The 26,387-nt window shown below is 44.9% G+C and overlaps 1 protein-coding gene across 1 annotated transcript; it reads right to left on the bottom strand.

Annotated features, from left to right (window-relative positions):
• Positions 1-37: 37 nt before the first annotated feature.
• Positions 38-20,632, bottom strand: LOC148042469 (vomeronasal type-2 receptor 26-like). Its single transcript, XM_087702401.1, has 6 exons — positions 20,406-20,632; positions 19,678-19,966; positions 5,588-6,382; positions 3,326-3,538; positions 2,618-2,744; positions 38-948 (listed from the first exon to the last, which is right to left on the bottom strand). Exons 1-6 carry the CDS (start codon positions 20,630-20,632, stop codon positions 38-40), a joined length of 2,562 nt encoding a protein of 853 aa, XP_087558527.1.
• Positions 20,633-26,387: the final 5,755 nt, after the last annotated feature.

Genomic DNA, 26,387 nt, shown 5'->3' with positions numbered 1-26,387 from the left:
TTTAACAATCTTTCCAATATCACAATGGTGTTATATCTCATGCTTTTACATTTGTTCTGGCTGTGAGATGCTCCTTTGTGTTCACGTCTGGCCTCAGAAGGATAACGTAGCACTTGGGGATGAAGATGCAGACCAGCAGACCAGCACTGGAGGCCAGGATGGAGAAGATCTGAACAGCCACCATGTATTTCCCTTTGGTGCTCAGGTAGGTGGGCACAAAAGTCACCCAGACACTGCAGAAGACCAGCATGCTGAAGGTGATCAGCTTGGCTTCGTTGAAGGCCCCAGGCAGATTCCTGGCCAGGAAAGCCACCGTGAAGCAGATGGCAGCCAGGAAGCCCATGTAGCTGAGGGTGACGTAGAACATGACAACAGCCCCTTCGTTGCATTGCAGGATGATCTCTCCATGCTGGGAGTGGAGGTCAGAGTCAGGGAATGGGGGAGAAACTCCCAGCCAGATGGAGCAGATGATAATTTGGATTGCAGAAGAGGAAAGGATGATGGAGTTGGCCAAGCTCTTCCCCAGCCATCTCTTCACTTGGTTTCCTGGTTTTGTGGCCAGGAAAGCCAGCACCACCGTGATGGTTTTGGCCAAGAGAGAAGAAATGGCAACTGAGAAGATGATGCTGAAGACTGTTTGTCGGAGAAGGCAGGTGGCTTTCCTTGGTTGACCAATGAAGAGAGAAGAAGATAAGAAGCAAAGCAGGAGGGAGACCAGGAGGATGTAGGAGAGATCCCGGTTGTTGGCTTTGACAAGGGGAGTTTCTCGGTATTTAATAAAGATGATCAAAACAAACCCTGTGATTAAGAATAAGAGCAGGGCAAAAGAGACCAGAATGATTCCCAGATGTTCTTCATAAGACAGGAAGGTTACAACTTTTGGGATACATTGGACTCTTTCCTCATTTGGATATTTTTCATCTGGACACTTGGTACATTTTTCTGCATCTGAAAAACCCCAAAACAATATTTTTTATTAATATTCTCTCCTTTTAACTTACAAATGGTGGGTTCCGGATTCCGTTCCAACTGGTACAGTTAGTATAGCCCGGCGTCACCCACATGGATGAGTGCAGCCTGCATGCACATCACATGGAGCACGCAGGTGATATAGCTGCCAGCAATGCTTCAGCAAGCCTCCGCAATGCTCTAGCTGCTCAGTGGAGCGTTGCACAGGCGCTGTATGTGCCATGCATATGTGCAGAAGTGCGAAGGCTTTAAAGGACAGGTAAGGAGCTCAGGTGGGCAGGTGGGCCCTCCGAAGCACTGTACAGGAATGGTACCCAGTGCTCCGGGCAAGCTCCGGTACACCTGTACCGGGGCGTACCGCCTGCAACCCACCACTGGGATGATGCTTCTCTAAAGTGTGTTTGGTGATGTAAGGCAGTAACCTTGTGGCGCTGTGATGTAACAGCTTAGTAGCCCTTCCTTTTGCAAAGCAAGATTTATTTTTGTATCTTTCCAGAGATAGAGAGAGAGTGGTTGAATTTCCTTACAGTTATTCCCTGGGTGTGTGGATTGGGAAGGTGGGGAGTGGGAGGGAGGGAGAGTATGCGGGAGAGATGGAGAAAGAGAGAGAGATGAGGGAGAGAGAGATGAGGGAGAGAGGGGATGAGAGGGAGGGAAATAGAGAGAAAAAAGAGAAAGAGAGAGATGAGAGAAAGAGATATGAGAGACAGAGAAAAAGAAAAAGAGATGAGACAGAGAGAGACATGAGAGAGAGATATGAGAGAGAGGAGGGGAGATAGAGGGTGATAGGGAGGTAGAGAGAAAAAGAGAAAGATGAGAGGGAGGGAGGGAGAGAAAGAGAGATAAAGGAGAGGGACAGAGACAGAGAGAGGAGATACCTATTTGCCATAGAATAGAAAACATGGGGAGCCACAAAACCTGGGTAGGCGTTGCTGGGGTGAGTGTCATGTTCCTGGGTGTGAGTGAGTGATGTCAAGTTGGCCACGCCCACCCAGGTTTTTTGACTCCCAGTGTTTTGTTTTCTGTGGGAAATGGGTCCAAGTGGCTCTTTGAGTGTTTAAGGTTGCAGACCCCTGGAGTAGACAGTCACTTGTCTGAAATGGTATCAGGTCTCCTGCTTGAGCAGGGGGTAGGACTAGAAGACCTCCAAGATCCCTTCCAGCTCTCTACTGATTGACTGATTGATTGATTGATCTACATAAGTGGCAGACTATTTATATAATTAGTTCCCTCCAATAACTACCCACGGCACCATATTATAGACCAGTGACACCTTCTCAGTGATTAAGGGGAGGATCCAATATATAGTGAATTGCAAGATTTTTCATAAGGTGGACCTAAAACAATTCATCAAATTTCAAAGAACTCAGATCTTCCTAGAAAGGTGAACTTAGCAGCACCTATCCAGACTAGAAAGCAGGAGAGATGTTTCCTCTGCTATTAGTAAAGCTTGCCCAGTCTGCCACCCCTCCTCCCATTTCCTCCCAGCCCCTTTTTCAAAGTCTTTTTGGTTTACTTCCTTTTAGATAAGAAATTGGGCAGGTAAAAATAAAAAACCAGGTGAACTTCTTCTAACTTGCACTTTCATGAAAATCTTCTGGATGGATTCAGTTCCACAAAGCCTCCCATTTTTTTCAATGTCACCCACCTCGCTGAGTGGAGAAGGTCCCCTCTGGACAAGGAACACAGTCATAGCAGCAAACTGGCTCTCCTTCTCGAGCCCTCTTGACAAATCCAGGATGACAACTTTCCACACATTTGGACTCAGGCAGGGACTGAGCAGAAAAACAAAGAATGCCAAAGAGAATGTGTTAGGACTCTCCGTCCATGGAAAATGGAGGTAGAAGTGGATGGAGACAAGTAGCCTCTGGTCTTCACTGAGGTAAATATGAAATCTCTTGACTACTTCTAAACAGATGCAGGAGGAAGAACAACTGACAGATTCTTCATTTAGTTCCTCCCTTTTGCTTTTGGCATTTTACATTACAATAAAGGACTTTTCTACTTAATAAAGTCTGGAGGGATGGAATTGAAAAAAGGTTTAAGCATGATGATATATTAAAAATGAGAATAAAGTTTACTATAAAAGATTTAGGAAACTTTTATTCCATTAGATTTTTTAATGTAGAATAAAACTGTGATGAAGAAAGAAACCTCTGACCAATAAGATCTTGAAAGATTTCCATAAAACATGGCAAAGCCCCTCCACTTAGGTCCCCTCTGTTGAAGAACTTCCATTAGATGATACCAACTGGCATGGAAGGCCAACCACCCTGGAGACTATATAGGCTTTGCCCACTTGAAATGGGACCTCAGGCTTTGGAAAACAGAGAAAAGACACCAAAATTTTTCCCACCTTATTGAGCAACTTTAGCCCTGAAAGAGCATCTTGTTTGATAGAAAGTCTCTGTCCTTCAAAATACGCCAGAAACTCTAACCTGGCATCCTCCTTGGGGAGAAGCAAGTAGCGCAAAATAGCCAGATCTGCTTTCATCTCTCCATTTTGGTCCAAGTACAGTTTTCTGTGGGAAATATTGAGAAACTCATTCTTCTTCAGAAAGGGATGAAACTAGAATGGGAACATCCAGGAATTTGAAAAGCAGAAAACTTTGTTTCTTATTCCACATTGAATCTTTGTTCTACAATCGCCTAATGTCCATGTATGGTTAAATAGGATACAAATACTGCCATTATCTTCATAAGTAAATGAAGAAGTTTGAGAAAAATGTGTCAATCATATACTGACAAAATATAGAGGAAATATAATTGACACAATTGGTCAATTTTAGGGAACATTCCAGAGCAGATGACAAATATAATGAACAGAGAAAAAAAAGATGATCCATAAATTCTTTGAAAACAACAGGTAGATTCCCAGAAAGCATGGGTTGATCAAGAAGAAATCTATCAGGCTAATCTTCTCCCTGGTCATCCTGATGGAAAACACCCCCTTGATTGTAATGTGACATTAATAAACTTTTACATATCTGAAAGAACAAATGTCTCACCAACTGTTTTTTCAGCCAATACTATGACAAGGCTACCATGCAGAAGAAGGCAGTCATAGACGTTGACTTATGACATTTGACCCCAACATTTTGGTTGCTAAGCAAGAGCGTTGTTAAGTGAGTTTTGCCACATTTTACTCAATCCATGACCTCTCCTGGTTCTAACAGGCATGTGCAAGCTAGGGAAGAACATCTGTAGACCTGTGTAATGTTCTAATGTGCAGATATTATAATTAAATGTGTGGTAGACTTTGGGTGTGTTTTTCCAAACATGGTAAGTGAGGTTGAATGTGCATAGTTTTAGAAGGGCACCCTGTGTGTATGTGTGTTTATGTGTCCCTGTGCGTCTGTTTGCATGTGTACATACACATACAGGATATATAGTAGATAATGTATCTATTCTATGTAATAAGTATGTACATATATGACATATATACAAAGGACTAAATTCTGTATTTTGGATGGTCAGTAGTAGTAAATAAATAGACAGGGAAGTTGTATCTCATTGAGGCGAGGAGAGGCCAGGCAAGACACCCTTTGATGTGAGTGCTATCAAGTTGGTCACACCCACCTAGTCACATGACCACCAAGCCACACCCACAGAACAGGTAGTAAAAAAAATTGAATCCCACCACTGGATACAGCCCTCTTCCAATAACTGACTCATGTTACACACAAGTGTAAGATCTGCTCACTATTATTCCAGAGTGTCAGACATGGAAAAAATAATTCAGTTACAAGACAGGAGAATTTTAGCTGAATGAAAGAAAAAAAATTCATAAAAGGATGAGATGTTTTAGAGCTGAGCCTGTAAAGCAGAGAAGTTCAGTCTCCTCTTCATGGATTATCTGCATGCAAAGACTGAGCAGCCATCAGTCAGAGAAGCTTGAGCTGGGATTCCTGCAGAGAGGAGGGGTTGGGCTAGATGGTCTCAGGGTCTCCTACAAATTTATAAAGGTTGTCATGTCACAACATGTAACTGTGGGGCTGTTGTTGCTCTAGCCCCACCTGGTGGCCAGTGGCAGATAAGCCTAACTATATGGTCTGAAGCCAGACTCCATTTTCTGTCGGCCTTTGGAGAAGACGGAAGCAGCTGTTGTGACCGAGACCCCTGGTCATCCGGAGACGGCCTCCGTCCCTCACACGGAGCATTACTGGAGAGGTTCCAGCTGCTTCTTTGCTGGCTGTTAGTTAATGCTGCCTATCTCGTATGTACATTTGATTTCCACTATTTGCATCTCCTCAGTTTCACCTGCCATTTCTCCCAATAAAGCATCCATGTCCATGCCAGGCTCCCTTTCATTGGAGGAAAATAGGGGGGCTTAGCTTCCTGTGGAGCTGCACACAGACCCACATGCAATGGGGACAGAAAAAAGGTGGAATTCCACCATGCTCATCACAAACCCACACATACGGGAAAATTATTTTGAAAAGAATAAAGCATTTTCAAATCAGCAATGTTTAATAATGTCATGGTGTCTACTATTTGAAACCATTATTCCCTATGTAATTAAATTGACCAAATCTGTTGAGATGATTCCCCTCCTCCTCCTCTGGATTCCTCCTCCAAAGGACCTAAAATTAATGGATCCATATTGGGACCCCCATACCTGCCATGGCTGCAGCCTTGGAGACCCCAAGATCTTTTCATCCTTCTTTTTCCTTCTCTTTGATCTGGAGGAATAAGCGGCATTCAAGGCCTGGGCCAGAGTCTTCATGAGACTGTAATATTGGTAGTCATTTTGGATCCATCTTCTGTTCCTTTTCTCCTGGGTCTCCAGTGGGGCTATTTGGGTGCATCTTCTGCGCCCTTTGATAGAAAAGACATTCTTTGAAAGAGAACAGTGGAAATAAGGATCTTGAAACTTTTCTTCCACATAGAAATAGCGTTTAAAGGCAGAATCTTTTGGCCTTCCTTTTGGCAGATAACCAAAGTTACAAATACTATGGATGTATTTGAGAAGTCTGCGCTTGTTTATTTGATACCATGCAGAATTTGTGAGGATCCAGACTTTTCCTTCAATGGGTCCTGGGAGACGCATAAATGTTAAATGGAAAGGAAGAATTCTGTCCCAAAGGAAATCATATTCTATGAAGTGAACAAAGACATTGACTTGTCTCCACTTAGAGAGGGAATCCCTGAGGTATGCTGTATATCCAGTCTTTGAGAATAGTTGTGATATAACCACACAAATTCCATTCCTGACAAGCAGAGGAGTGAAAATCCTCATGAAATTCTCTCCATTCTCTGTGTCTGAAGCAAAGAGGCCAATCAGGGTCCATCTGAAATGGAGGAGCAGTTGGACAATTGCTGGGTTCTGGAATCCTTCTTTGGGGAACGTCTGGTGGAAAAAGGGGAATCGACGTTTATCACTCAGAGCCTCTGAAACTGTTTCATATTTGATCTGAAAAAGCAATTGAAAGGATTAGAGCCGTGATGGGGAATTATTTGTAATTTGCAATTTAATAAATTTATATGCCGCCCAATCTTGTAGGACTCTGGGCGGCTTACAAGAACAAGATTAAAAGATAAAACGTTACAAAATAGGGAAAAATAGGGAAAAGACAACAGGTTTAAAACAACACATCATACACTCAATCTTGGTGGGGCTGGACCTTGTTTGTGAAATCAACAGCCCCAGGCCTGCCGGAATAGCCAGGTCTTAGTGGCTTTTTGGAAGGCCGAGAGAGTGGGAAGGGTCCGGATCTCTACGGGTAGATCGTTCCACAAGGCTGGAGCAGCTATAGAGAAGGCCCTCCCCCGAGGGGTCGCCAGCCGGCATTGTCCGGTCGACGGCACCCGGAGAAGGGCCAACCTGTGAGATCTTATCAGCCATTGGGAGGTATGTGGCAGGAGGCGGTCTCTCAGATATCCAGGTCCTAGACCATGTAGGGCTTTAAAGGTAATGACCAGCACCTTGAAGCATGTTCGGAGACCGATAGGAAGCCAGTGCAGCTCGCAGAGGATAGGTGTAACATGGGTGTATCTAGGTACACCCGATATCGTTCGCGCGGCTGCGTTCTGGACCAACTGTAGTCTCCGAACACTTTCCAGGGGCAGCCCCATGTAGAGTGCATTACAGTAATCAAGTCTTGAGGTGACAAGGTCATGAGTGACCATTCGAAGTGACTCCCGGTCCAGGTAGGGCCGCAACTGGTGCACCAGGCAAACCTGGGCAAAAGCCCCCCTAGTCACAGCCGACAGATGGTGTTCTAACATCAGCTGAAAATCCAGGAGGACACCCAAGTTGCGGACCCTCTCTGAGGGGTGTAAAATTTGGCCCCCCAGGCTAAGGGATGGAATATCTGGACTATCCTTGGGAGGCAACATCAATAGCCACTCGGTCTTGTTTGGATTGAGTGGAAGCTTGTTCACTCCCATCCAGACCCTGACAGCCTCCAGGCACTGGCACATCACTTCCACCACTTCACTGAGTTGGCACGGGGCGGACAGATACAATTGGGTATCATCCGCATATTGATGGTATTTAATTCCGTGCCGGCGTATGATCTCACCCAGTGGCTTCATGTAGATATTAAATAGGAGGGGGGACAGGACTGAGCCCTGAGGCACCCCATATTTAAGGGGCCAAGGGGTCAACCTCTGTCCTCCAACCAACATCGACTGCGATCTGTTCGAGAGGTAGGAGGAGAACCACCGTAAAACAGTGCCTCCCACTCCCACCTCCCGCAACCGTCGCAGAAGGATACCATGGTCGATGGTATCGAAGGTCGCTGAGAGGTCAAGAAGCACCAGGATAGAGGAATGTCCTCTATCCCTGGCCTGCCAGAGATTATTGGTCAGCGCGACCAAAGCAGTTTCAGTGCAGTAACCAGGTCTGAAACCCACTGAAAGGGATCTAGATAGTCTGCTTCATCCAAGGTCCGTTGGAGTTGAAAGGCCACCACCTTCTCAACAACCTTCCCTACAAAAGGGAGGTTGGAGACTGGACGGTAGTTATTAAGGATAGCTGGGTCCAGAGAAGGCTTCTTAAGGAGGGGTCTCACCACCGCATCCTTCAGAGAGTGCGGGAAAGATCCCTCCTGTAGAGAGGTGTTAACAATCCTCTAGAGCCAGCCTCGTGTTACCTCCCTGCTGGTAGAGACCAGCCAGGAGGGACACGGGTCCAGAAAGCAGATGGAGGCACTCACTGCTCCCATGGCCTTGTCCACTTCCTCAGGAGTGACAAGCTGGAACTCGCTCCAAGAAATCCGATCAAGGCCCTCTCTCCTGGTACTGTCCAAGTGGAGTCCAGGTCCGTCTGAATCTGAGCGACTTTGTCCGACAGAAACTGAACAAATTCCTCAGTTCTTCCCTGTAAGGGTTTTCCCGCATCCCTCCCTTTCAGGAGGGAGCGGGTTATCCTAAACAGGGCGACCAGGCGAGATTCTGCGGACGCAATAAGAGCGGAAAAATGAGCACATTTTGCCGCCCGTGTCACCAATAAATAAGTCCTAATAAAGGCTCTTAGTTGCGTTCGGTCAGATTCGGAGTTACTGGCCCTCCAACATCGCTCTAGGTGTCTCTTTTGGTGCTTCATCTCCCGGAGTTCCTCAGTGAACCAAGGAGCCCTCCTGGATCCACTGCCGCAGAGAGGCCGCAAAGGCGCAATCCGGTACAGGGCCTCAGCCACCGCTGTATTCCAAGCAGCGACCAAGGCCTCTGCCGGATTGTGGGCAAGGGAGTCATGTATCTCTCCAAGCGCTGTCTGAAATCCCAAAGGGTCCATCCCACCCAAAGGTGCCTGGGGCGGAACCACCTAATCGGCTCCCCCTCCCTGCAGTGGGGGAGTAGTTTCTGAAAATCAAGCCTCAGTAGGAAGTGATCTGACCATGACAAGGGCGAGATCTCTATGCCCTTCAATTCCAGATCACGTCTCCACTGCCCTGAGAGAAACACGAGGTTGAGTGTGTGTCCCGCTGTATGAGTCGGACCCTGAATTACCTGGGTCAAGTCCATGGTTGTCATGGAAGCCATGAACTCCTGTGCTCCATCCGAGCGTTCGCCAAGAGATGGCAGGTTGAAGTCCCCCAGTACTATCAGTCTGGGGAATTCAACCGCCAGTCCAGCTACTGACTCAAGGAGTGCAGGCAGGGCTGTTGTAACACAGTTGGGAGGTAGGTACGTTAGAAACAAGCCCACTTGACTCCCTAGGTCCAGCTTCAACCGGAAGGGTTGACTCCAACAGTCTCCGGAGCAGGGATCCCACGAGGAGCTAATGACTCTCGGATGATGACTGCCACTCCCCCACCCCTTTCTCTGTTGTTGTGGTTGGTGGAGCACCTGAAACCCTTCTGGACACATTTCTGAGAGGGGGACTCCTCCCTTGTGGCCCAGCCAGGTTTCAGTAATACATGCCAGGTCTGCCCTCTCGTCTAATATTAAGTCCCGGACGAGGGGAGCTTTATGAATCACAGACCTGGCACTTAGCAACAGCAACCTGAGACCAGGGCCCTGACATCTCTTGCCACCTGGTCCTTGAGTTGAGCTATCAGGGCCGGAAGGAGGGATCACTGTGACGTAGCGAACCCTCCTTCCCCGGTAATGGCTAGCCCTGTAACTCCCGTCGTACCTGCCTCTCCCAAACGTAACTGGAATTTTCTGGCCTGTCCCCGTCCCCGTCGACCCTTCCTCCCCTCCCAGCATGCCAGCCACCCCAGCCCAGCTCCACTACCATGCACATGCAGGCACACCTGCTGCCGGCCAGCTGGTTTTCGGGCCTATGCCAAGGGCCAGGGCGGGGGATGTGTGAGAATGCAGTGGGGGAGGGTTCTTGCATTGCACAGTAAACTCCGGGGAGGGAGGGCTGGAAGTGAGTGTGAATGGCCTGGCCCCCCAGTGCTTCCTCGCTCAGTTGGAGGCTTCCTTCAGCCTTCAAATAATTGCAGGGGGGGGGGGTTGTTTGCAGATTGGTGCAGGAGGCTTTTCAGGGTCAAAATGGGGAGCGACTGTGATTTCTGCACCCCATTTTGGCTGCCGGAGTTCGCTGCCCCAGGGCAGAAATGTGAGCCTGTCCTGTGCAGCCCACTGCCACTTGGGACAACAAAGAAGAGGAGGAGGAGAATAGCGAGGCTTTGCAGGAGCTGGCAGGGAGCAGGTCAGGTGGGGTTGACTGGCTGGCTGGAGAGGGGGGAATCATGGTGCTTAGGTGGCAGCAGCCTGCATGCCCCGATTGTGCTGGGCAGGGGGGGAATGAGAGGCCCTGCTTAAATGGGGAGGACACAAACCTCACTGCTCAGGTGTGGCCCACACCATTGGCACACACACACACATACACACACACACACACACATGCACACACACACACTTGGATTGCTCTCTTACCCTCCCTGTCTCTTTCTCATACCATTTGCCTGCAAGTATGTTCCATGAGACAAAGAAGCATCATTAAATAGTTAAATGGAAAGTAGTTGGGGAGAAGGGAGGAGCAGGAGACCTGCAGGCAACCACTCCCCCCCCCCTGCAGAGATTGAAAGTTTCTGGGTCCCTGACTCTGCAAAAGAGGATGGGTGCCTGAATCTGCATAATATTATAGCACCCAGGAGTGTCTATTCTCGGCATGAAAAGCATTTCCCAGCCAACTCTCCTCTCCCTTCTTCAAAGGCAAAGAAGCAGAGAAACAAGAGAGGAGACAGAGGTTAGCAAAGTGAGTGAGGCCTTGTTGCAGGAAGGGAGGGAGAAGCAGGAGGTATCTTAGTGGATTGGGGAGGCCTTGAGGGTCTATTCTATCACTAGGACCCCCATGGCCTTCCCCACCCTGAGATATCTCACGGGCACATTGGTATTGAATTGTGAGCTTAGGAAAGTATCCCCTCCTTGTGTGTTGCAAACAGATATTTCCAGTGGGGAAAACAGGACAAAGCAAGCTGTGTGTGTGTGTGGGGGGGGGGATCGTTTCCTTTGCTATATTTCCAGTCTGAATTAGACAATGGCAGGGTCCCTACAGAAAAGTTCTTTTAAGGATCATTATGTTTTAGTAGAAAAGCAACTAACTTAGCTCTGTTCTTAAATGCTAAAGCTCTTGCACATAAAAAACAGAGGAGCTCTGATCAACTACCAGAGCCATCATTGTGACAGTTTTGCTGTCCTGTAGTCTGTCCCCATGAAATGCAAGCATGGAATAAAGTGATCTTGGTTTGTTCTCAGTCTTTTCAATGGCCACAAACTACTAGCAAAAGTGGCATTTGATCACAAGGCAAGGAATTTTTCCCCTTTTGCATTGGAGCATCCAAGAAGGGACAGGAAAGGCAAAGAAAAAGAAGTAAAGAGGGGAAGGAAGAATGAAGAGGGAAGGAAAAAGAAGGGAAGGAAGGAGATTATAATGAGAGAGAGAGTGAGGGTCTGAAGTAGATCCTGCCTTAGCACTTGATCACCAGCAGTGTTGTGTTGCTCTCAAACTTACAAAGTCAAGGTTAGAAAAAATATCAGTGTACATTCAACAACAAAAGTCACATTAATCAAAAGCATGCCAAATGCAAATGTTTACCTTTCAAGAAAAAAGTGTTTCTATCATTGAAAATACTGTTATTGGGGGTGGGGGGGTTCACAGAAAAGACGTTAATCACGTATGAGTTGTTTTTCTACAGTAAAACCTCATTATTCGGGTTAAATTGCCGTGTTGGCACTCCGAGATAAATAAGTGGGTTTTGGGTTGCGGTTTGGGCATTCGGTCTCTAAAAGATTTGCCATCACTGAATTAGAGCATACACAGAGTGTAACTTAATTCAGCTTTTGTTAAATTGCTGGTGAGAGATGCTCCATTGTAACCTAAGGCGCAACTACATAGATAAAACCTCTAGGTGAATTCCCAAGCTTAGCCTGGCAAAGTAACTTCATGTGAAAAGTAAAATGTGGATTCTGCCAAGTAGCCTTGCTTGTAACTTAAAATGTGGATTCAGCATTCCCTAACAAAGCTCTGAGTTATAAACCAGAAAATGTATTTATTTTCCCTTTTAAAGTCTGTTGTTTTCAAAGAAAAATTCTGAAATTTGTGTGATACCAAATTATGTTTCTATAGCAATGACATTGTGTTCAAACTGTGTGAGCTGTAAGATATTTGGAAAAGTTTTTGGCGCATGCCTGTTTTTCTCTCTCTACCTGCTCTGTTAAGGTGGGAGACAAAAAGGTCGTCCAGTCTTTGCTTTTTGCAGAAATAAAAGCTGATAATCCGTAGTCTCATCTTCAGAGTTTCACTGGACTTATCAGATTCTGAGCTGCATTCAAAAACCTTCCACAATGAAGAATGCTGTGTTATATTTGGGGTCAGATCAAGTCCACAATATTAGATTTTAATAATTCCAATCTTCTTTTCATGAAAGCATTAGAATAATTTGTTAATTGGACATTGTTTAAAATACTAGAAACAGAATGTTAGCAAGATTGTATAATAAAAGTGGACAATAATGAATAAATTAAAAAACTATAAACAATGTAAATCATATTACTGTATCTCATTCCTATAATTTATTGCAATTAGATTAACATGTGCAAATGCCAACTGAAGTATTCTATTCCAATAAAGGGCCTACTATACTTTTTGAGGATTTCCACATATTTTAATGCTTCTATGGCCCAGATTCTTTGCGGAGGAATCCGTTTAGCTTCTTCTCCAGTTGTACAAGAAGCAGGGAGACCTCAGTTCCTAATACAATTTGTCAGTTGTATAAGCCAAGATTGGTCTTTAATTGATGTTTTGTCTGTTCTAACAGCCACAATTTTTAGAGTCTGTCAGTTTCCATGGATTAAATGCCAATACCCATATTTTCTGATTTTAGACAAAGCAGAAAATGTGTAAATTCCCAAATCAGCTCTGAGGGGCAGCAGCTGGAGTCCTTTTGTCCACCCCAAGATACTCCTCAGCGGCTGGGATTCACTTGGTTCTGCTGGTGGTTTCTCTCTGAAGCCCCAAACATCAGATTAATGTAAGAACATGGGGGAAATCTTGGCCTCAGATACTTTAATAATTGGGGCTGAGGAAGCTGGAGAGCTATGAGGTTTTCATTTAAGTACCACTTTCATTCATGTTTTTGATCTAACTGAGCTCCTTTGACAAAATTGAAGGGTTGGAAAGGACTTTTGAGGTCTTCTAGTCCAATCCCCTGCTCAAGAAGGAGACCATAGTTTGAGGGGTCCTCAAACTACAGCCTGCGGGCTGAATAGAGCCCACCAAAGCCATTAATCCGGCCCATGTGGAATCACGAGGCTGCCCCTCCCAAATCATCCTGCCTTACCTTTGCAACCCCATGGACTGAAGCTGCACAGTAAGACCGAAGGCCAAATGGCGCCCTCTGCCTCAGCTTCTTAGCTCGGGCTAAGTGGAATGCAGAGCTATGTCGCCTGGCACACATGGCCTTGCCTGTTGCTCTTCTGGGTTTCTGGTGTGCATGTACACACAATGATCAGCTGGCCTTTGTGTTCATTGCAGTGCCAGGAACTGGAAGAGGAGCTGCCTGGTGCATATGTACGCACCGACATGCACACTGGGCAACTCCTCTTCCAGATCGCATCCTTGACAAGAGCACTGTGCCAAAAAGGTTCACCATCACAATTCCAAGGGTGGTTTTACCAAGGCATTATAAAGCGGTACCAATACTTCACGTGATTTTGATTCTATCCTTCTATTGATGCAGCCTAGGATTGCTTTTTTTGGCTGCTGCCACAAATTGTTGGCTCACATTTGAGAGATTGTCCACTAAGATTCCAAGATCCCTCTCACAGTTACTGCTATTGAGCCAGGTTTCACTTAATCTGTACCTGTACATTTGATTTTTCCGGCCTCAGTGTAAGACTTTACTTTTCTCTACATTGAATTTCATTTTCTTAGATAGGCCCAGGGTTCAAGTCTATCTAGATCCATCTGGATCTTGAGCCTATCTTCTGGGGTGTTGGCTATTCCTGCCAGTTTAGTGTCATCTGTGAATTTGATGAGTTCCCCATCTATTCCTCAATCAAATCATTGATGAAGATGTTGAAGATTACTGGGCTTAAAATGAAATCTTGAGGTCCCCCACTGCTTGTTTCCCTCCATGCAGATGTAGTTCCATTGAGGACCACAGGTTGAGTCCATCTGGGGGTGATGCTGTCTATCTCACATACAGTATTTTTAGCTTACCGAGAAATAGGTTGTGGTTTACTTTGTCAAAGCCTTGCTAAAATTCAAGTACTGTATACTATGTTCACTGCATTTCACTGGTCCACTAATTTAGCAATTTTTGTCAAAGAATGAAATAACATTTATTTATGATCTGTTTTTGGATCCTTCATTAGTTGAAGTAAATTGTTAATATCTGGACTGAATAACAAGGGTTCAAATATGCATCCTTCCCTTCCTCCTTGGTAAGTATCAATCCTTCTTCTCTTTGCCCCATTGAGCCCAAACCTCCCTCTTAAACAAGGACCTGGAGAAAGAGCTTGGATCAGGGCCAACAAGCTGAGCTCCATTTTGAGGATAATCAATTTCCTATATAATATTTCTCTTTTAATTATGACAAATTCACTAACATCTAGAAAACCAGCAAACTGTGTTTTACTTCCCTGATATAGAGGAGTTATTTCAAGACAAATTTGTTGCCAATATTATATTATTGACATACAATATTTATTATAAAATCTATATAGCTGTTCACTACCTAAAACCTTCTGGTTCTTCTGCAAGGAATGCATTTTTTTCAAGTTTAACTAAGAGGATCATGGCATAAATTTTAGCCACAATATTACTTGGTCTATAATTGCTAGAGTTCTTTTTATTCCCCTTTTTAGATAGATAAAATGCTACTACTGCCAACTTCAATCCAACTGGATATGCAGGCATTATTTATATGTGAAAATGAAGACGCCAATAGAGGCTCCATCAACCAGGGATATTTTTTGATCAGTCAAATTAAGGAAGGACATAAAGTGAGATTTGGACATAAGAGTTAAATGATATGGGGTTGGATTGAATGATCTCCTGGGGTCCCTTCCACCATGCTTGTAAAGTGAAAGATGTTTTTCTAGTCTTGTAGAAGAACAGGAAGTTTAAAATGTCAAACCACAGACTAGCTTTCTCACCTCTGAGTCAAAAGCGCAGAGCTAAATCCACATGTCAGAATGAAACTCGTGTTTCCTGCATGCTTCTCTGCCTAGCCAATAGAAATGATTTAGCACATTTCCATGTTAACTGTTTTGAGGAAGTTATAAGAACAGCTTCTCCCTAAGAACCTCAGATGTTAAATGCTTGCCTTGACTAGCTTTCTCTGAACCTTTGGTGCCAAATAAAACTTTTCCTTGATCCCAAAGTCTGAGTCCCTTAATTTTCTGCAACATTTATGGTAACCCAATGTGGGGCTTGGGGCAATATTTCGCTGAGGACAGCATGGACCGACTGGTGTCCAATTGAGGCTGTCTCGCCCAACCTTCAGGCACCACATTGGAACCAGATTGGGAACTTTAGTCCATTCAGCTGCAAAACTATTGGACCTTAGTTTTGTTAGGACTCAAACAAAAGTTAAGAACTTAGGGAAGGTCTATCACATTCAAAAGAAACAGGATGAAAATCCAGGGCAAATCCTAGAATGCATTTATCAAACCTTTAGGCAATATACGAATTAGATCCCAAGATTGAAGAAAATAAGAGAATGGTCAATATGATCTTCATTGGTCAGCCTGCAGATGACATTAGGGCAAAAAATACAGAAGACAGAGAGGACCCCAGGAAAGGCATTTCTGAACTTGTGGAATTAGCATACAAAATATATATTAATTGGGCTCAAATTTCAGAGAAGAAGGAACTTCAAAAGGCAAGAGGAAACACATTTTTTCTTCGCCAAGGCTCTTAGACAAAAATAGTGGGATGCCAGAGGAACGGCTGGAAGAATTGTACGAGGAGGGATCGGTAGTTAGAATCCCAGAGGAAGAGCCCTCCAGTTGGCAAAAGGGAAGATGTTTAATGTCTACACTGATAGAAAATATGTATTTAGAGTTTTACATGCTCATGAGGCTATTTGGAAAGAAAGTGCCTGTCTCTATTGTGCACAAAACAACCCAAAGACAGGATGGAGTGGATCCCAAATTTTTCCTGCTAGCCAAACCACTTTATGAATCTACAAAGTGGGGGTGAAAAAGAACCCTTTGTTTGGGAGTGGGAACAGAAACAAGTGTTTGAAACCTTGAACTAAAAATTGTCATAAGCTCCTGTTATGGGACTTCCCAACCTTGAGAAACCTTTTAATTTGTATGTGGACTCAAAGAATATACAGCCCCACTGCTCTTCTGATAGAGGAAGCTAGTAAATTGACTTTTGGACAACCAACCAATTTATAAGTATCAAACTCTCTTCCCTTATAATCCTCAAGTGACATTGAAACAGACAAATGCCCTAAATCTGGCCACCCTCTTGCCTAACTAGGGGCCTCATGGGTGAGTCAGATGGGGGGAGAATTAAACAAACAGATATAAGAAACCCAACAATATTGTATGTCCCTTAGCCCACCATGACTGAGCACCTCTAGTCATAATATTCAGGTGGGAGACAAGTATAGGTCAAACACTGGAAAGGAGAGAACTTGAAACCCAAGTGGAAGGGCCCGTTTACTGTGGTCATGTGTTCTCCACTTGCAGTAAGAGGGTTGGAATTGAAGTCTTGGATTCACTGGACTTGAGTTAATCCAGCTGCTGATGAGTATTGGGAGGCAGACCAGGATGAAGCCCGTCCTTTAGTGGTACGCTTGAAAAAACGCCCCTTATATCTGTCCTACCGGCAATGGGTAAACAACTAACGGGGCAGAAGAGGCCTTACTGGTAGTCACTTCTGGAAGCTGACCTTCAACATATGGCTGAAGATTTGGAGGAGGAAGACAAGTTATTATTTGTTAGGTGTAAAATGTATTAGGAAGACTGGGTACCTGTCAGGGAATGGAAAGTCGAGCATACATAGCCATAACTGCACTTTGCATTGCTTTAGTGAGTTTGCTCGCCCTTACTGTGATTTGCTGTATTGGATATTCATTCTTCTGGAATCGCCCCCTCCCGAGAGAGACAGGTGCCATGCCAAAAATCATTGACTGTGACAGAGACCAGTACGAATCCCCTGGAGACACTTATGTTTGAGGAAACCTGGGAGTGGGCTCTCTATAGTACAATAGTAGTCCTAGGACTGTGGACATTGTATCTAACAAATAAGGTTTGGTTCTGTGGTACTCCCAAAACTGATATTGCCCTTCCACAAGTCATATCAGATCCCCACCTTCTTCCTGACATGATAGTTTCATAAGTAAGTGAGTTGAGGAAATTGTGACTGGAAAGGTTCCCTTTAAGAGACAACTATGAGCTTTTTGTGGCTCTAGTTGTTATTGGCAAAGGGCCTACTGAGTGATAACATCCTGAACAGTAGTTCCCAATGTTATGAGAATTCCCAAGTGACTCCCTTTGTCCTTGAAGGAGGCTCCAGGGATGGTGGAAATCCCAAAGAACAGGACAGGATCTTGTCGCTGGGCATGGGAGGCCTGGAGTTGGTGGACAAAGAAGTATTGAGGCAGGCTCGCTCCCACCAACGATGCATTATTGATCGGTGGGGATGGTACCCTGGACCTAAGCCAACCCCAAGTCCTAAAGATAAGAGTCTGGCAATTCCATTGAAGCATGGGGTAGAACAAAGGAAGAATGGACCCCTGCAACAATTGAGAAAAGGAAACTATATGTTAAAAATATTGGAATTGGGTCAAAGCCTTATTAATCAGTCAGACCCTGACCTAGGCCAGAAATGCTGGCTGTGCTTATCTGCTGCCCCTTCATCCTACAATGCTGTTCCAGTAGAGCCAGACCTTTGGGTAAAGACCAGGGCCACGGTGGTCCTTGGGAAGGGTGGTAGATGGAGAACCATCTATTAAGAGCCGAGGTGGCGCAGTGGTTAGAGGGCAGTACTGCAGCCACTTCAGCTGACTGTTATCTGCAGTTCAGCGGTTCAAATCTCACCAGCTCAAGGTTGACTTAGCCTTCCATCCTTCTGAGGTGGGTAAAATGAGGACCCAGACTGTGGAGGCAATATGCCGACTCTGTAAACCGCTTAGAGGGGGCTGAAAGCCCTATGAAGCAATATATAAGTCTAACTGCTAACTGCTAGCTAACCAAAGCGGCAGAAGCCAAGTTACAAGGTGACTTTTACAATGCATTCAAAAGGCTGGGGATGAGCTGCCTCCCCATTGTTGGCCCTATAGCCATTGGTGTGGACGTCCCAGGGTCGGCCTCCTTGTGTGTCAAATGATATCAGGAACCTGGCATTCCTGTAGGGTCACTGGCAGAAGAACAATGTCCATCAGAAGTATACCTTAGCCCTAGAGAGACACTTATGGATGTAAAACTAACCCACAGTATTTCTCCTTATGCCCACAACCTCTTCCAACAGAAGGTCACCTTCTTGCTTCTGCCACCTTTCACCGTTACCAGATGGGGAGGGAATGTGATAACAGAAAACTGCCCAAGGCTACTTCAGCCACCCCAATTCCCAATCTGGCTCGCCATGCAACCCTCATCAGGATTATGTGTTCTATTCCCCCCTGGAAACACCAGTTCCCATTATCTCTGTGAAGGTCCAGTTCTCAGGGATAAGTAAAAGGACCTTGAGCAAGAAACTCCATTACAACCGCTTACTGGCATATTCATGGCAGGGACCTTGGGGGTTTGGATTAATGAAAAGAACCTCCTGGCCCATGCCTTTTCCATAAACATAGGCATGTATGTAGGAGAAAATGGAGTCTTCTTCTTATGTGGGAAAAATGCATATTTATGCTTACCTAGCAATTGGACTAGAACATGCACCCTTGGGGCTGGAGAAGGTGCCTTGAAAGAATGAGGTCTGAGAAACACCCTATATGCATTACTTATCTCTTTCTTCTCATTGCTATGTATCATTATCCTGAACTGATTGTATTACATGCTTGCATTATTTAATATGTACTGCGGAAATATTAATCTTGTCTTATACAATGTCAAGTGTAAAAACAAGACTCAATAAGAGGCAAGACTCAATTGTAGCTAAACATAGAGTATTGAAGGGGGGAATAAGGTAGGACAGAAAGTGTGATTTGGACATAAGAGTGAAATGATACAGAGTTGGATTGGATGATCTCCTGGGGTCCCTTCTACCATGCTATTGTAAAGTGAAAGATGTTTTTCTAGTCTTGTAGAAGAACAGGAAGTTTAAAATGTCAAACCACAGACTAGCTTTCTCACCTCCGAGTCAAAAGTGCAGAGCTAAAACCACATAAGTCAGAATGAAACTAGTGCATCCTGCATGCTTCTCTGCCTAGCAAAAATGAGCCTAGCCAATAGAAATTATTTAGCACATTTTCGTGTTAACTGTTTTGAGGAAGTTATAAGAACACGCTTCTCTCTAAGAACCTCATTCAGATGTTAAATGCTTGCCTTGTCTAGCTTTCTCTGAACCTTTGGCGCCAAATAAAACTTTTCCTTGATCCCGAAGTCTGAGTTCTTTAATTTTCTGCAACAAAATAGTTGGTAGAATGTCTTCTCCAGGGAATGCATTGCCTGCATTTCATTTTATGATTAATCTCAACATGAACATAAAGGGGTGAAATATTGACATTTTTGCTAATATGGAGAAAAGCAACACTTGGATTCCATGGAGAAGACATGATTCCATCTATTGCTCACCCACAACCACCCACCACTCACTCTATCAGATGGAGAAAAACAAACACAAACCTGTGGGACTTTGTAGGTGCCTCCTAATGTTGACATCTGAATAGAGATGTCCCTGTCAGCTGCATCAAGAAGAGCCAGAAGGTTCTCCTTCCTTCCACAGCTGTAGTTGGGGACATTGGCTTCTCCAGTGGAGAGAATGTCCAGCAAGGCATCTGAAGTGTGGAAAGTGCTCCAATAGTTGGCATGGAGGTTGTAGCTCAGTGTGAGATTGTGCAGGAGCTGGGAATTCTTGTTGACTGCTTGAATGGAGAAAATGAACCTTAAGCCGTTTAAAAAACCATCAACATCCCTATTGTAAAAAAAAGTATTATTATAATCAACAGTAGCAACAAATACTTCTTTTAATATATAATCCTCCAGAATCCTACTGAGCCATAAGCCAACATTGATCTGAAACCAAAGATCGGTTACACAAATATGGAAATTGGCTGAGGGATGACACTTACAATTAGTTCAACCACTATTTTAAATAAAATTTATTATTTAAGTGAGAAATTATGGATTGAACCGAGAGAGGAAAATAGTCTGCAGCCCTTTCAGCTTTTTTTTCAGACCCCTTTTTGAGTCTCTTTCACAAAATCGGACAAAAGAGAGAAGCCATGAAAATAAAAATCATTCAGGAAATTAGATATATTTCCTCAATATAGGAAAAAATGAAAAATAAAAACAGAAAAGAAGAAGAATGTTAGAATGGAGGGAGTGCAACTCCATCACCCTGAATGACTTACGAATCATCAAAAACAAACTGAAGAGATGGAGCCACGTTGAAAAGCAACTTGATATGCGATATTTTATCTCCAGTGACGACTGCACCAATAAGATGGTCTCCTGGGCTGTAAAAACTCAGTGGTCGTTTTCCATCCTGGTGCTCCAAACTCTGTGGGCATTTCATTCTCAGCTTCCCAGAGACTGGATGGATCAAAAGCAGCATCAGAAGCAGAAGCAGGAGGTCCATAATTCATGATGTGAATCAATCAATCAATCCCTTTTCTGTTTCTAAAGAAGAATGTGAAGAATTCAAAGGACTCTCACTAGGTGGAATATGATCCAGTTGCTTTCCTGATTCAAACACAGAGAAACATTCAGCTTCATCTGGAAAGGAGAGAGACATACATTCAAGAGCACAGACTCTGCCTGTCCCAAAACTCCATATTTCTCTGCTCAAAGCTGAAACTTTTTATCACAATTCTCCCTCTCAGGAGGGATCCCTGGATAATTCAACTCTTTCTTGGACTCAAAGGTTGTTGGGCATTTCTCTTGGGAGGGAAATGAAAGGGAAATAATCCCTGTGTGGCTCATAATAACAGGAGCAGAGATGGAATTAAATCCATCATCTTGAATTGAGAGGTTTGGGGTCTCCATGCTTGAAAGTCACCCCAGAGAGAATAAATGGCACATGTGGCTGAAGCTAACTAGAAATGTGACATTTGTTGGCATTGTGGTTAGAGAGAAAACCCTGGGGGACAGTTAATGCCAGAGCATGCCACATATCTGAAGTAGCTGCCTGCTGAGTCCACACCAACATTTGCTTTGTTTTGAAAGTCAGTACTCAAGGGCACCCCTACAAAAGGGCTGATGCAATAGTGTGGCCAGACTACAAATATAAAATGAACTGGAATGAAAAAGTAGTTATGAGAACTTTGCTCAGTTGAAAAAAAAATACACCCACAAATAAACACACAGAGAGGGAGAAATCAGAGGAAACCAAGTGAAAAGGGATGGAGAAATCAAGGCTGCCTCTCATCTCAAGGGAGGAATGAAGGGTGGGGAAGAAAGGGGAGCTCAGGAGCCTCGTGTTGCAAATGGAAAACCCCCTCCAAGTTCCATCTTCTGAGCCCTGGGAAGGGGGGGGGGAGCCCAAGGCCCATGTTCCACTGTCACCTATTTCCATGCATAAGGCACGCGGGAAAGCAAAGCCCAGACCCATAGAAAAGGCCCAAGATGGCTAGGAAGTAGGAGGGGATCTGGGGCACCTCCCCCAGATTCCTTGGAAGAGACTATCCTGGTTTATGTGTCCCCAGGCTGAATTTTTTTTGGGGGGGATGCAGCCCCTGAGGTTTCTCCAGCTTTGCTTGTGTTAGATTGGGTAAAGGAAGGCACACAAAGGCTCCAGTAACAACAGTTGTTTATTGCAAGTCAGGTAAACATCCGGCTGAAGAATGGTCGGGCAGCATCCCCTTTTAAAGGGATCTGTCAGACCTCTTGCCCAATGGGATTGAGCCTCTGTTCCCGCTGGAACAGAGGACCTTGGTGGAAACCTCTGTCGGGCGGGGGGAGAATATCTAACACCCCTCCCTTCTAAGATGGAATAATCTCACTGGTGACGTAGTCACATAGATAGGCAGGCCTTTGCGTAGCTCTACTTGACCTGTGCAGTTCAGTATTGGTGTTTCCTTTGGATGAGTCAGATGGACCTGTGTGCTCTGCAGCTCTGCCTGATGGAAGCTCCTGGAACTTTTCAGAAGCTGTGGCTGGAACTTCTGAGGTTAACTCTCTTGGAGCTCGCTGAGGGCCTGCATCAAAGTCAGATAAGTCTTCCAATATTCTCGGGCTTGAGTTGGACCTGGAATGATTGTTATTTTGTTTTGTTCGGTTTTAACTAGTTCATGCAGGAGTTTCTGTTGGTTGTCTAAGCATGGAGTTGGACATGCGGCTACTGAGTTGGTCTATGTGCCTTCTCCAATTTCTACTGTCCTCAAGTTCTATTGTATATGATTGAGGACTGGTGATTCCAACTACAGTGGCAGGAATCCACAGCGTTCCCCCAGTGTAGTTGTGGGTGTATACACCATCTCCAATGGTAAATGATCTAACCTTGCTGGTGGAGTCGGGTGTGTGTGTGTTGAAGTGGAATAATTTGGGTGTAGCCGGTCTAAGTGCGACCTTAGGCGGCGGCCCATGAGGAGTTCAGATGGGCTTCTCCCAGTGGTAGCACTGGGTGTGATGTGTTGAATCAGTAAATATCAATTTACTGATGACGAATAGTCAATTCGTGTTTGCCAATCACCTGGGCCCATCCTATTGAGGGCCTCTTTTGTGGATCTTACCATTCTCCCCACCTGACCATTGGAGGCTGGATGGAATGGCACGACCAGGGCATGCCTGATTCCCTGAGATGCTAGGAAGGTCTCGAATGGCATAGCTGTGAATTGGGGGCCTTTGTCAGAGACTAGGATATCAGGCAGGCCGTGCATGGAGAAAAGACTCCGTAGTACCTTGATGACTGATTCCGCTGTAGGGGAATTCATCAGGACTACTTCTAACCATTTTGAGTTAGTGTTCACAACTATGAAGAACGTTCGGCCATGAACTGGTCCAGCAAAGTCAATGTGTTCTCTGGACCATGGTGCTTGTGATCGCTCCCACTCCTTAGAGGGCGCTTTCGGGGAGCTGGTCTGGACTCCTGACAGGGTGTGCATGTGGCTACCCATTCTTCGATCTACCTGTCCATGTTAGGCCACCAAAAATAACTCCTTGCTAGACACTTCATCCTGACTATCCCAGGATGCCCTACATGTAATGCTTCTAGTACTGCAATGCACAGTTGGTTGGGAATGACTACTCTGCCCCCCCCCACAGCAAACACCCATTAATGACTGACAATTCAGCACGTTTGGCAAAATACATTTTGAAATCAGCCCCAACAGGCCCTTTGGGCCACCCCCTCCACATCCAGTTCAAAATTTGCTTTATTATGGGGTCCTTTGCAGAGTGGCATGAAACATCACTAGATGAGACAGGTCCAGTTTCCAGGTAGTCAATGGGGAGGACCATCTTGGGGGTGGGGTCAGCAAGGACATCTGGCAATGGGCATTGGCTCAATGCATCTGCATGCCCTAAAGTGGAGCCAGACGGTGAATGAGGTGATAGGAATAGGCTGCTAAAAAAATTGTCCACCTGGTCATTTGGGAGGATAATGATACCGGGGTGGGGTGATTCCAGCCAGTAACCCCAACAATGGTTTGTGGTCTGTAACCAGTTCAAAATCCTGGCCATAGAGATATTTGTGGAATCTCTTTACTTAGGCCACTGCAGCCAAAGCCTCGCGTCCAATTGGCTGTAGTTCTGCTCCACGGCGGACAATGTCCTGGAGTAAAATGCAATGGGGGCTTTGGTTCTGTTGGGCATGCGGTGGCTGAGGACAGCGCTGACACCAAATGGGGAGGTGTCACAGGTCAACACCAAAGGCAGGGTCTGGCTGTATTGCACTAGGAAAGAATCCATTGACGAGTCATTTTACTGCGGCGAATGCGGCAGCCTCGGTTTTGCCCCAGCACCATTTCACATTCTTGGCTAGAAGGCGATGTAGCGGCTCAGCAACAGTGGCTTTCTGTTTGAGAAAGATGCTGTAGAAATTAAGGAGCCCGAGAAATGCTTACAGTTTGGTCTGATTGCAAGGTGTGGGGGCATCCTTAATAGCTCTGATTTTTTGTGAGGTCGGGTGGATTCCAGACCCATCGATCATGTACCCTAGGAATTCAACCTTCAGTACATTAATTTGGCATTTTTCTTTTTCTTTTTTGAGGCGGAGACCCTTGTTTCTAATTCTGGCCAAAACTGTTCATACATGTTTTAAAAGTTGTGCCTCATTTGCAGCCGATACCAAGATGTTGTCGAAATAGGGGATGACTCCTGGAATCCCCTGCAAAAGTCATTCCATGATGCTTTGGAACAGTCCAGGGTGATACTAACACCAAATTGCAGGCGGTGGCATTTAAACACACCCCTGTGCATCACAATGGTTTGGGCCTCCGCAGTAGCACCATCTACTGGCAATTGTTGGTATGCTTGCGCCATATCCAATTTTGCAAATATTTTTCCTCGGCCGAGCGAATGCAATAGGTGCTGTACAATGGGTACAGGGTAGGCACTTTGTTGTATCTCTTTATTAATTGTGCATTTATAGTCCGAGCAGATGCAAACAGACACGTCAAGCTTGACAGTTGTCACAATTGGCGTCTCCCAGCGTGCATGATCAACTGGTTCTAAGATGCCCTGGCTCACAAGCTTATCAATTTCTTTGTCAATTTTTGGACAGAGAGCGAAAGGTACTCTCCTGGGTTTTAGCCTAATTGCGGCTATTGTGGGGTCTAAACTAAAGGAAATTGGGGTTCCTTTGTACTTACCCAGACTGGTGCCGAAGACGTCCTCAAACTCCTTAAAGATGGCTTCAGCGGCGTCCTCCCCCACGGAGTTGACTCCTATCATTTCCATCCCCAAAGCTTGGAACCAATCAAGCCCCAGTAGGCTCTGAAGGTTTCCGCTGACCACTGTCATAGGGAGGTTTTTGCAGAATTGTTTGTAGTTCACCCGGAAGGTGCCTTGGACCACAATGGGGACCAGGTTCCCCTGTAGTCAACCAGGCAACTACTACCACATGTGGTGCAGTGGTGGGTTTCTCCTGGGCCAGTCATACCGGTAGTAGCCGGGAGCAGCTGACAGTGTACCAGCATGGTGGCTTGTTTGGCCTACCTGCCCGTACATGTGCTATACTGTTTTTAAAGCAACCAGCCAATAGTGGACGTGCGCACTGTGTGCTGCGCCTGTGTGAGCCCCAATGAAAGGAAAGAAAGGAAAGAAATCTTGAAATAAATTAAGTGAAGGAGTCAGTTTGATGAGAGGAGTGGGCTAGAGGATCCAGGATGGAAAACAGAAGGAGGGGAAATGATGGATTGAGAGGGAGCTGAGTGATCCACTTGATCCTTTAACCTTAGAGAAAGTTCCTATCTGCAACAAACCACTGCAGCCTTCATAGTTCTTGGATAGGACGCCAGTTAAACATTCCCTTCCCTTCCATTTGCTTTTTCCTCCTTCTTTCCCTCCTTCCCATTTTGATGGTTGATAAGATTTTTTTTTAATTTTTTATTGAAGGTTATAAAAAAAGGCAAGATTTACAAAATACAAAAAAAAAGAAATAGAACTCATTACATATTTACAGCGCAAACGGCAAAAATTCATACATATGTATACATAGTTCATCTCACCTTGCCTAATATAAAACTAGGTTACTAATTCTATGCAGATATTCATAACGGATTTTTCCTATCAGATCATCCAAGTTTTTTCAACACTGTAGTCTATTGATATTACTTGTAGGTGAATTCTCACCTCTAATACATTTCTTATCTCATTTGTTACTTAGTCTTTGTATATTGTATATTTAGATTGTTACTTAAGTTATTTTTAGTTAATAAAATATCTCATTTATATATCTTAATTCTCATTGTCTTTCTTATCAAACCATTTGTATAATTTCTCCCAGACTTTGTAGAAGTCTGTGTCTTCTTTTTCGTTAATCAGCATTGTCAATCTATTCATTTCTGCTATTTCTAAAATTTTATTCATAACCATTGTACTAGAGGGGGCATTTTCTTTCTTCCAGCACTGCGCATATGCGATTCTTGCCGCCGTCAAGATATGGATGAGTAGGGACTTCCTGGGCAGGACCTTGCTGATGGTGGTAGCTTAATTGAGCTGCCCCCGGGTTTTTCTGGTCGCGTTATCTGCCTAGATACCTGGTAGATACCTCATTCTTCAGGCAAAGAAGAGCGAGAGAGAGATCCAGCTGGTAAGAGTTTTTCCTTTGAAGTTTGCAGCTTTTTTTTTGCTGCGAATAGAAGGGGGGGCCAGCCGAGGCTGAATCATATCTCTGTGCCAGAAATCCCTAGCTGTTTATTACGGCGCAAAGCAAGGCACCTCCACTTAGGACA

This window comes from Thamnophis sirtalis, unplaced genomic scaffold (assembly GCF_051295495.1).
Source record: "Thamnophis sirtalis isolate CommonGarterSnake01/CBP01778 unplaced genomic scaffold, rThaSir2_p1.2 scaffold_15, whole genome shotgun sequence".
In the NCBI taxonomy this organism is placed as follows: domain Eukaryota; kingdom Metazoa; phylum Chordata; class Lepidosauria; order Squamata; family Natricidae; genus Thamnophis; species Thamnophis sirtalis.
This window is presented reverse-complemented; position numbering and strand designations above follow the sequence as displayed.

Coding starts and splice junctions, on each gene's coding strand:
- LOC148042469 (XM_087702401.1), bottom strand. CDS start 20,632: ATGGACCTCCTGCTTCTGCTTCTGATGCTGCTTTTGATCCATCCAGTC. Junction 2,745..3,325: donor GGCTAAAGTTGCTCAATAAG/GTGGGAAAAATT, acceptor TTTTCTGCTCAG/TCCCTGCCTGAGTCCAAATG. Junction 949..2,617: donor GACCTTCTCCACTCAGCGAG/GTGGGTGACATT, acceptor GGGGTTTTTCAG/ATGCAGAAAAATGTACCAAG.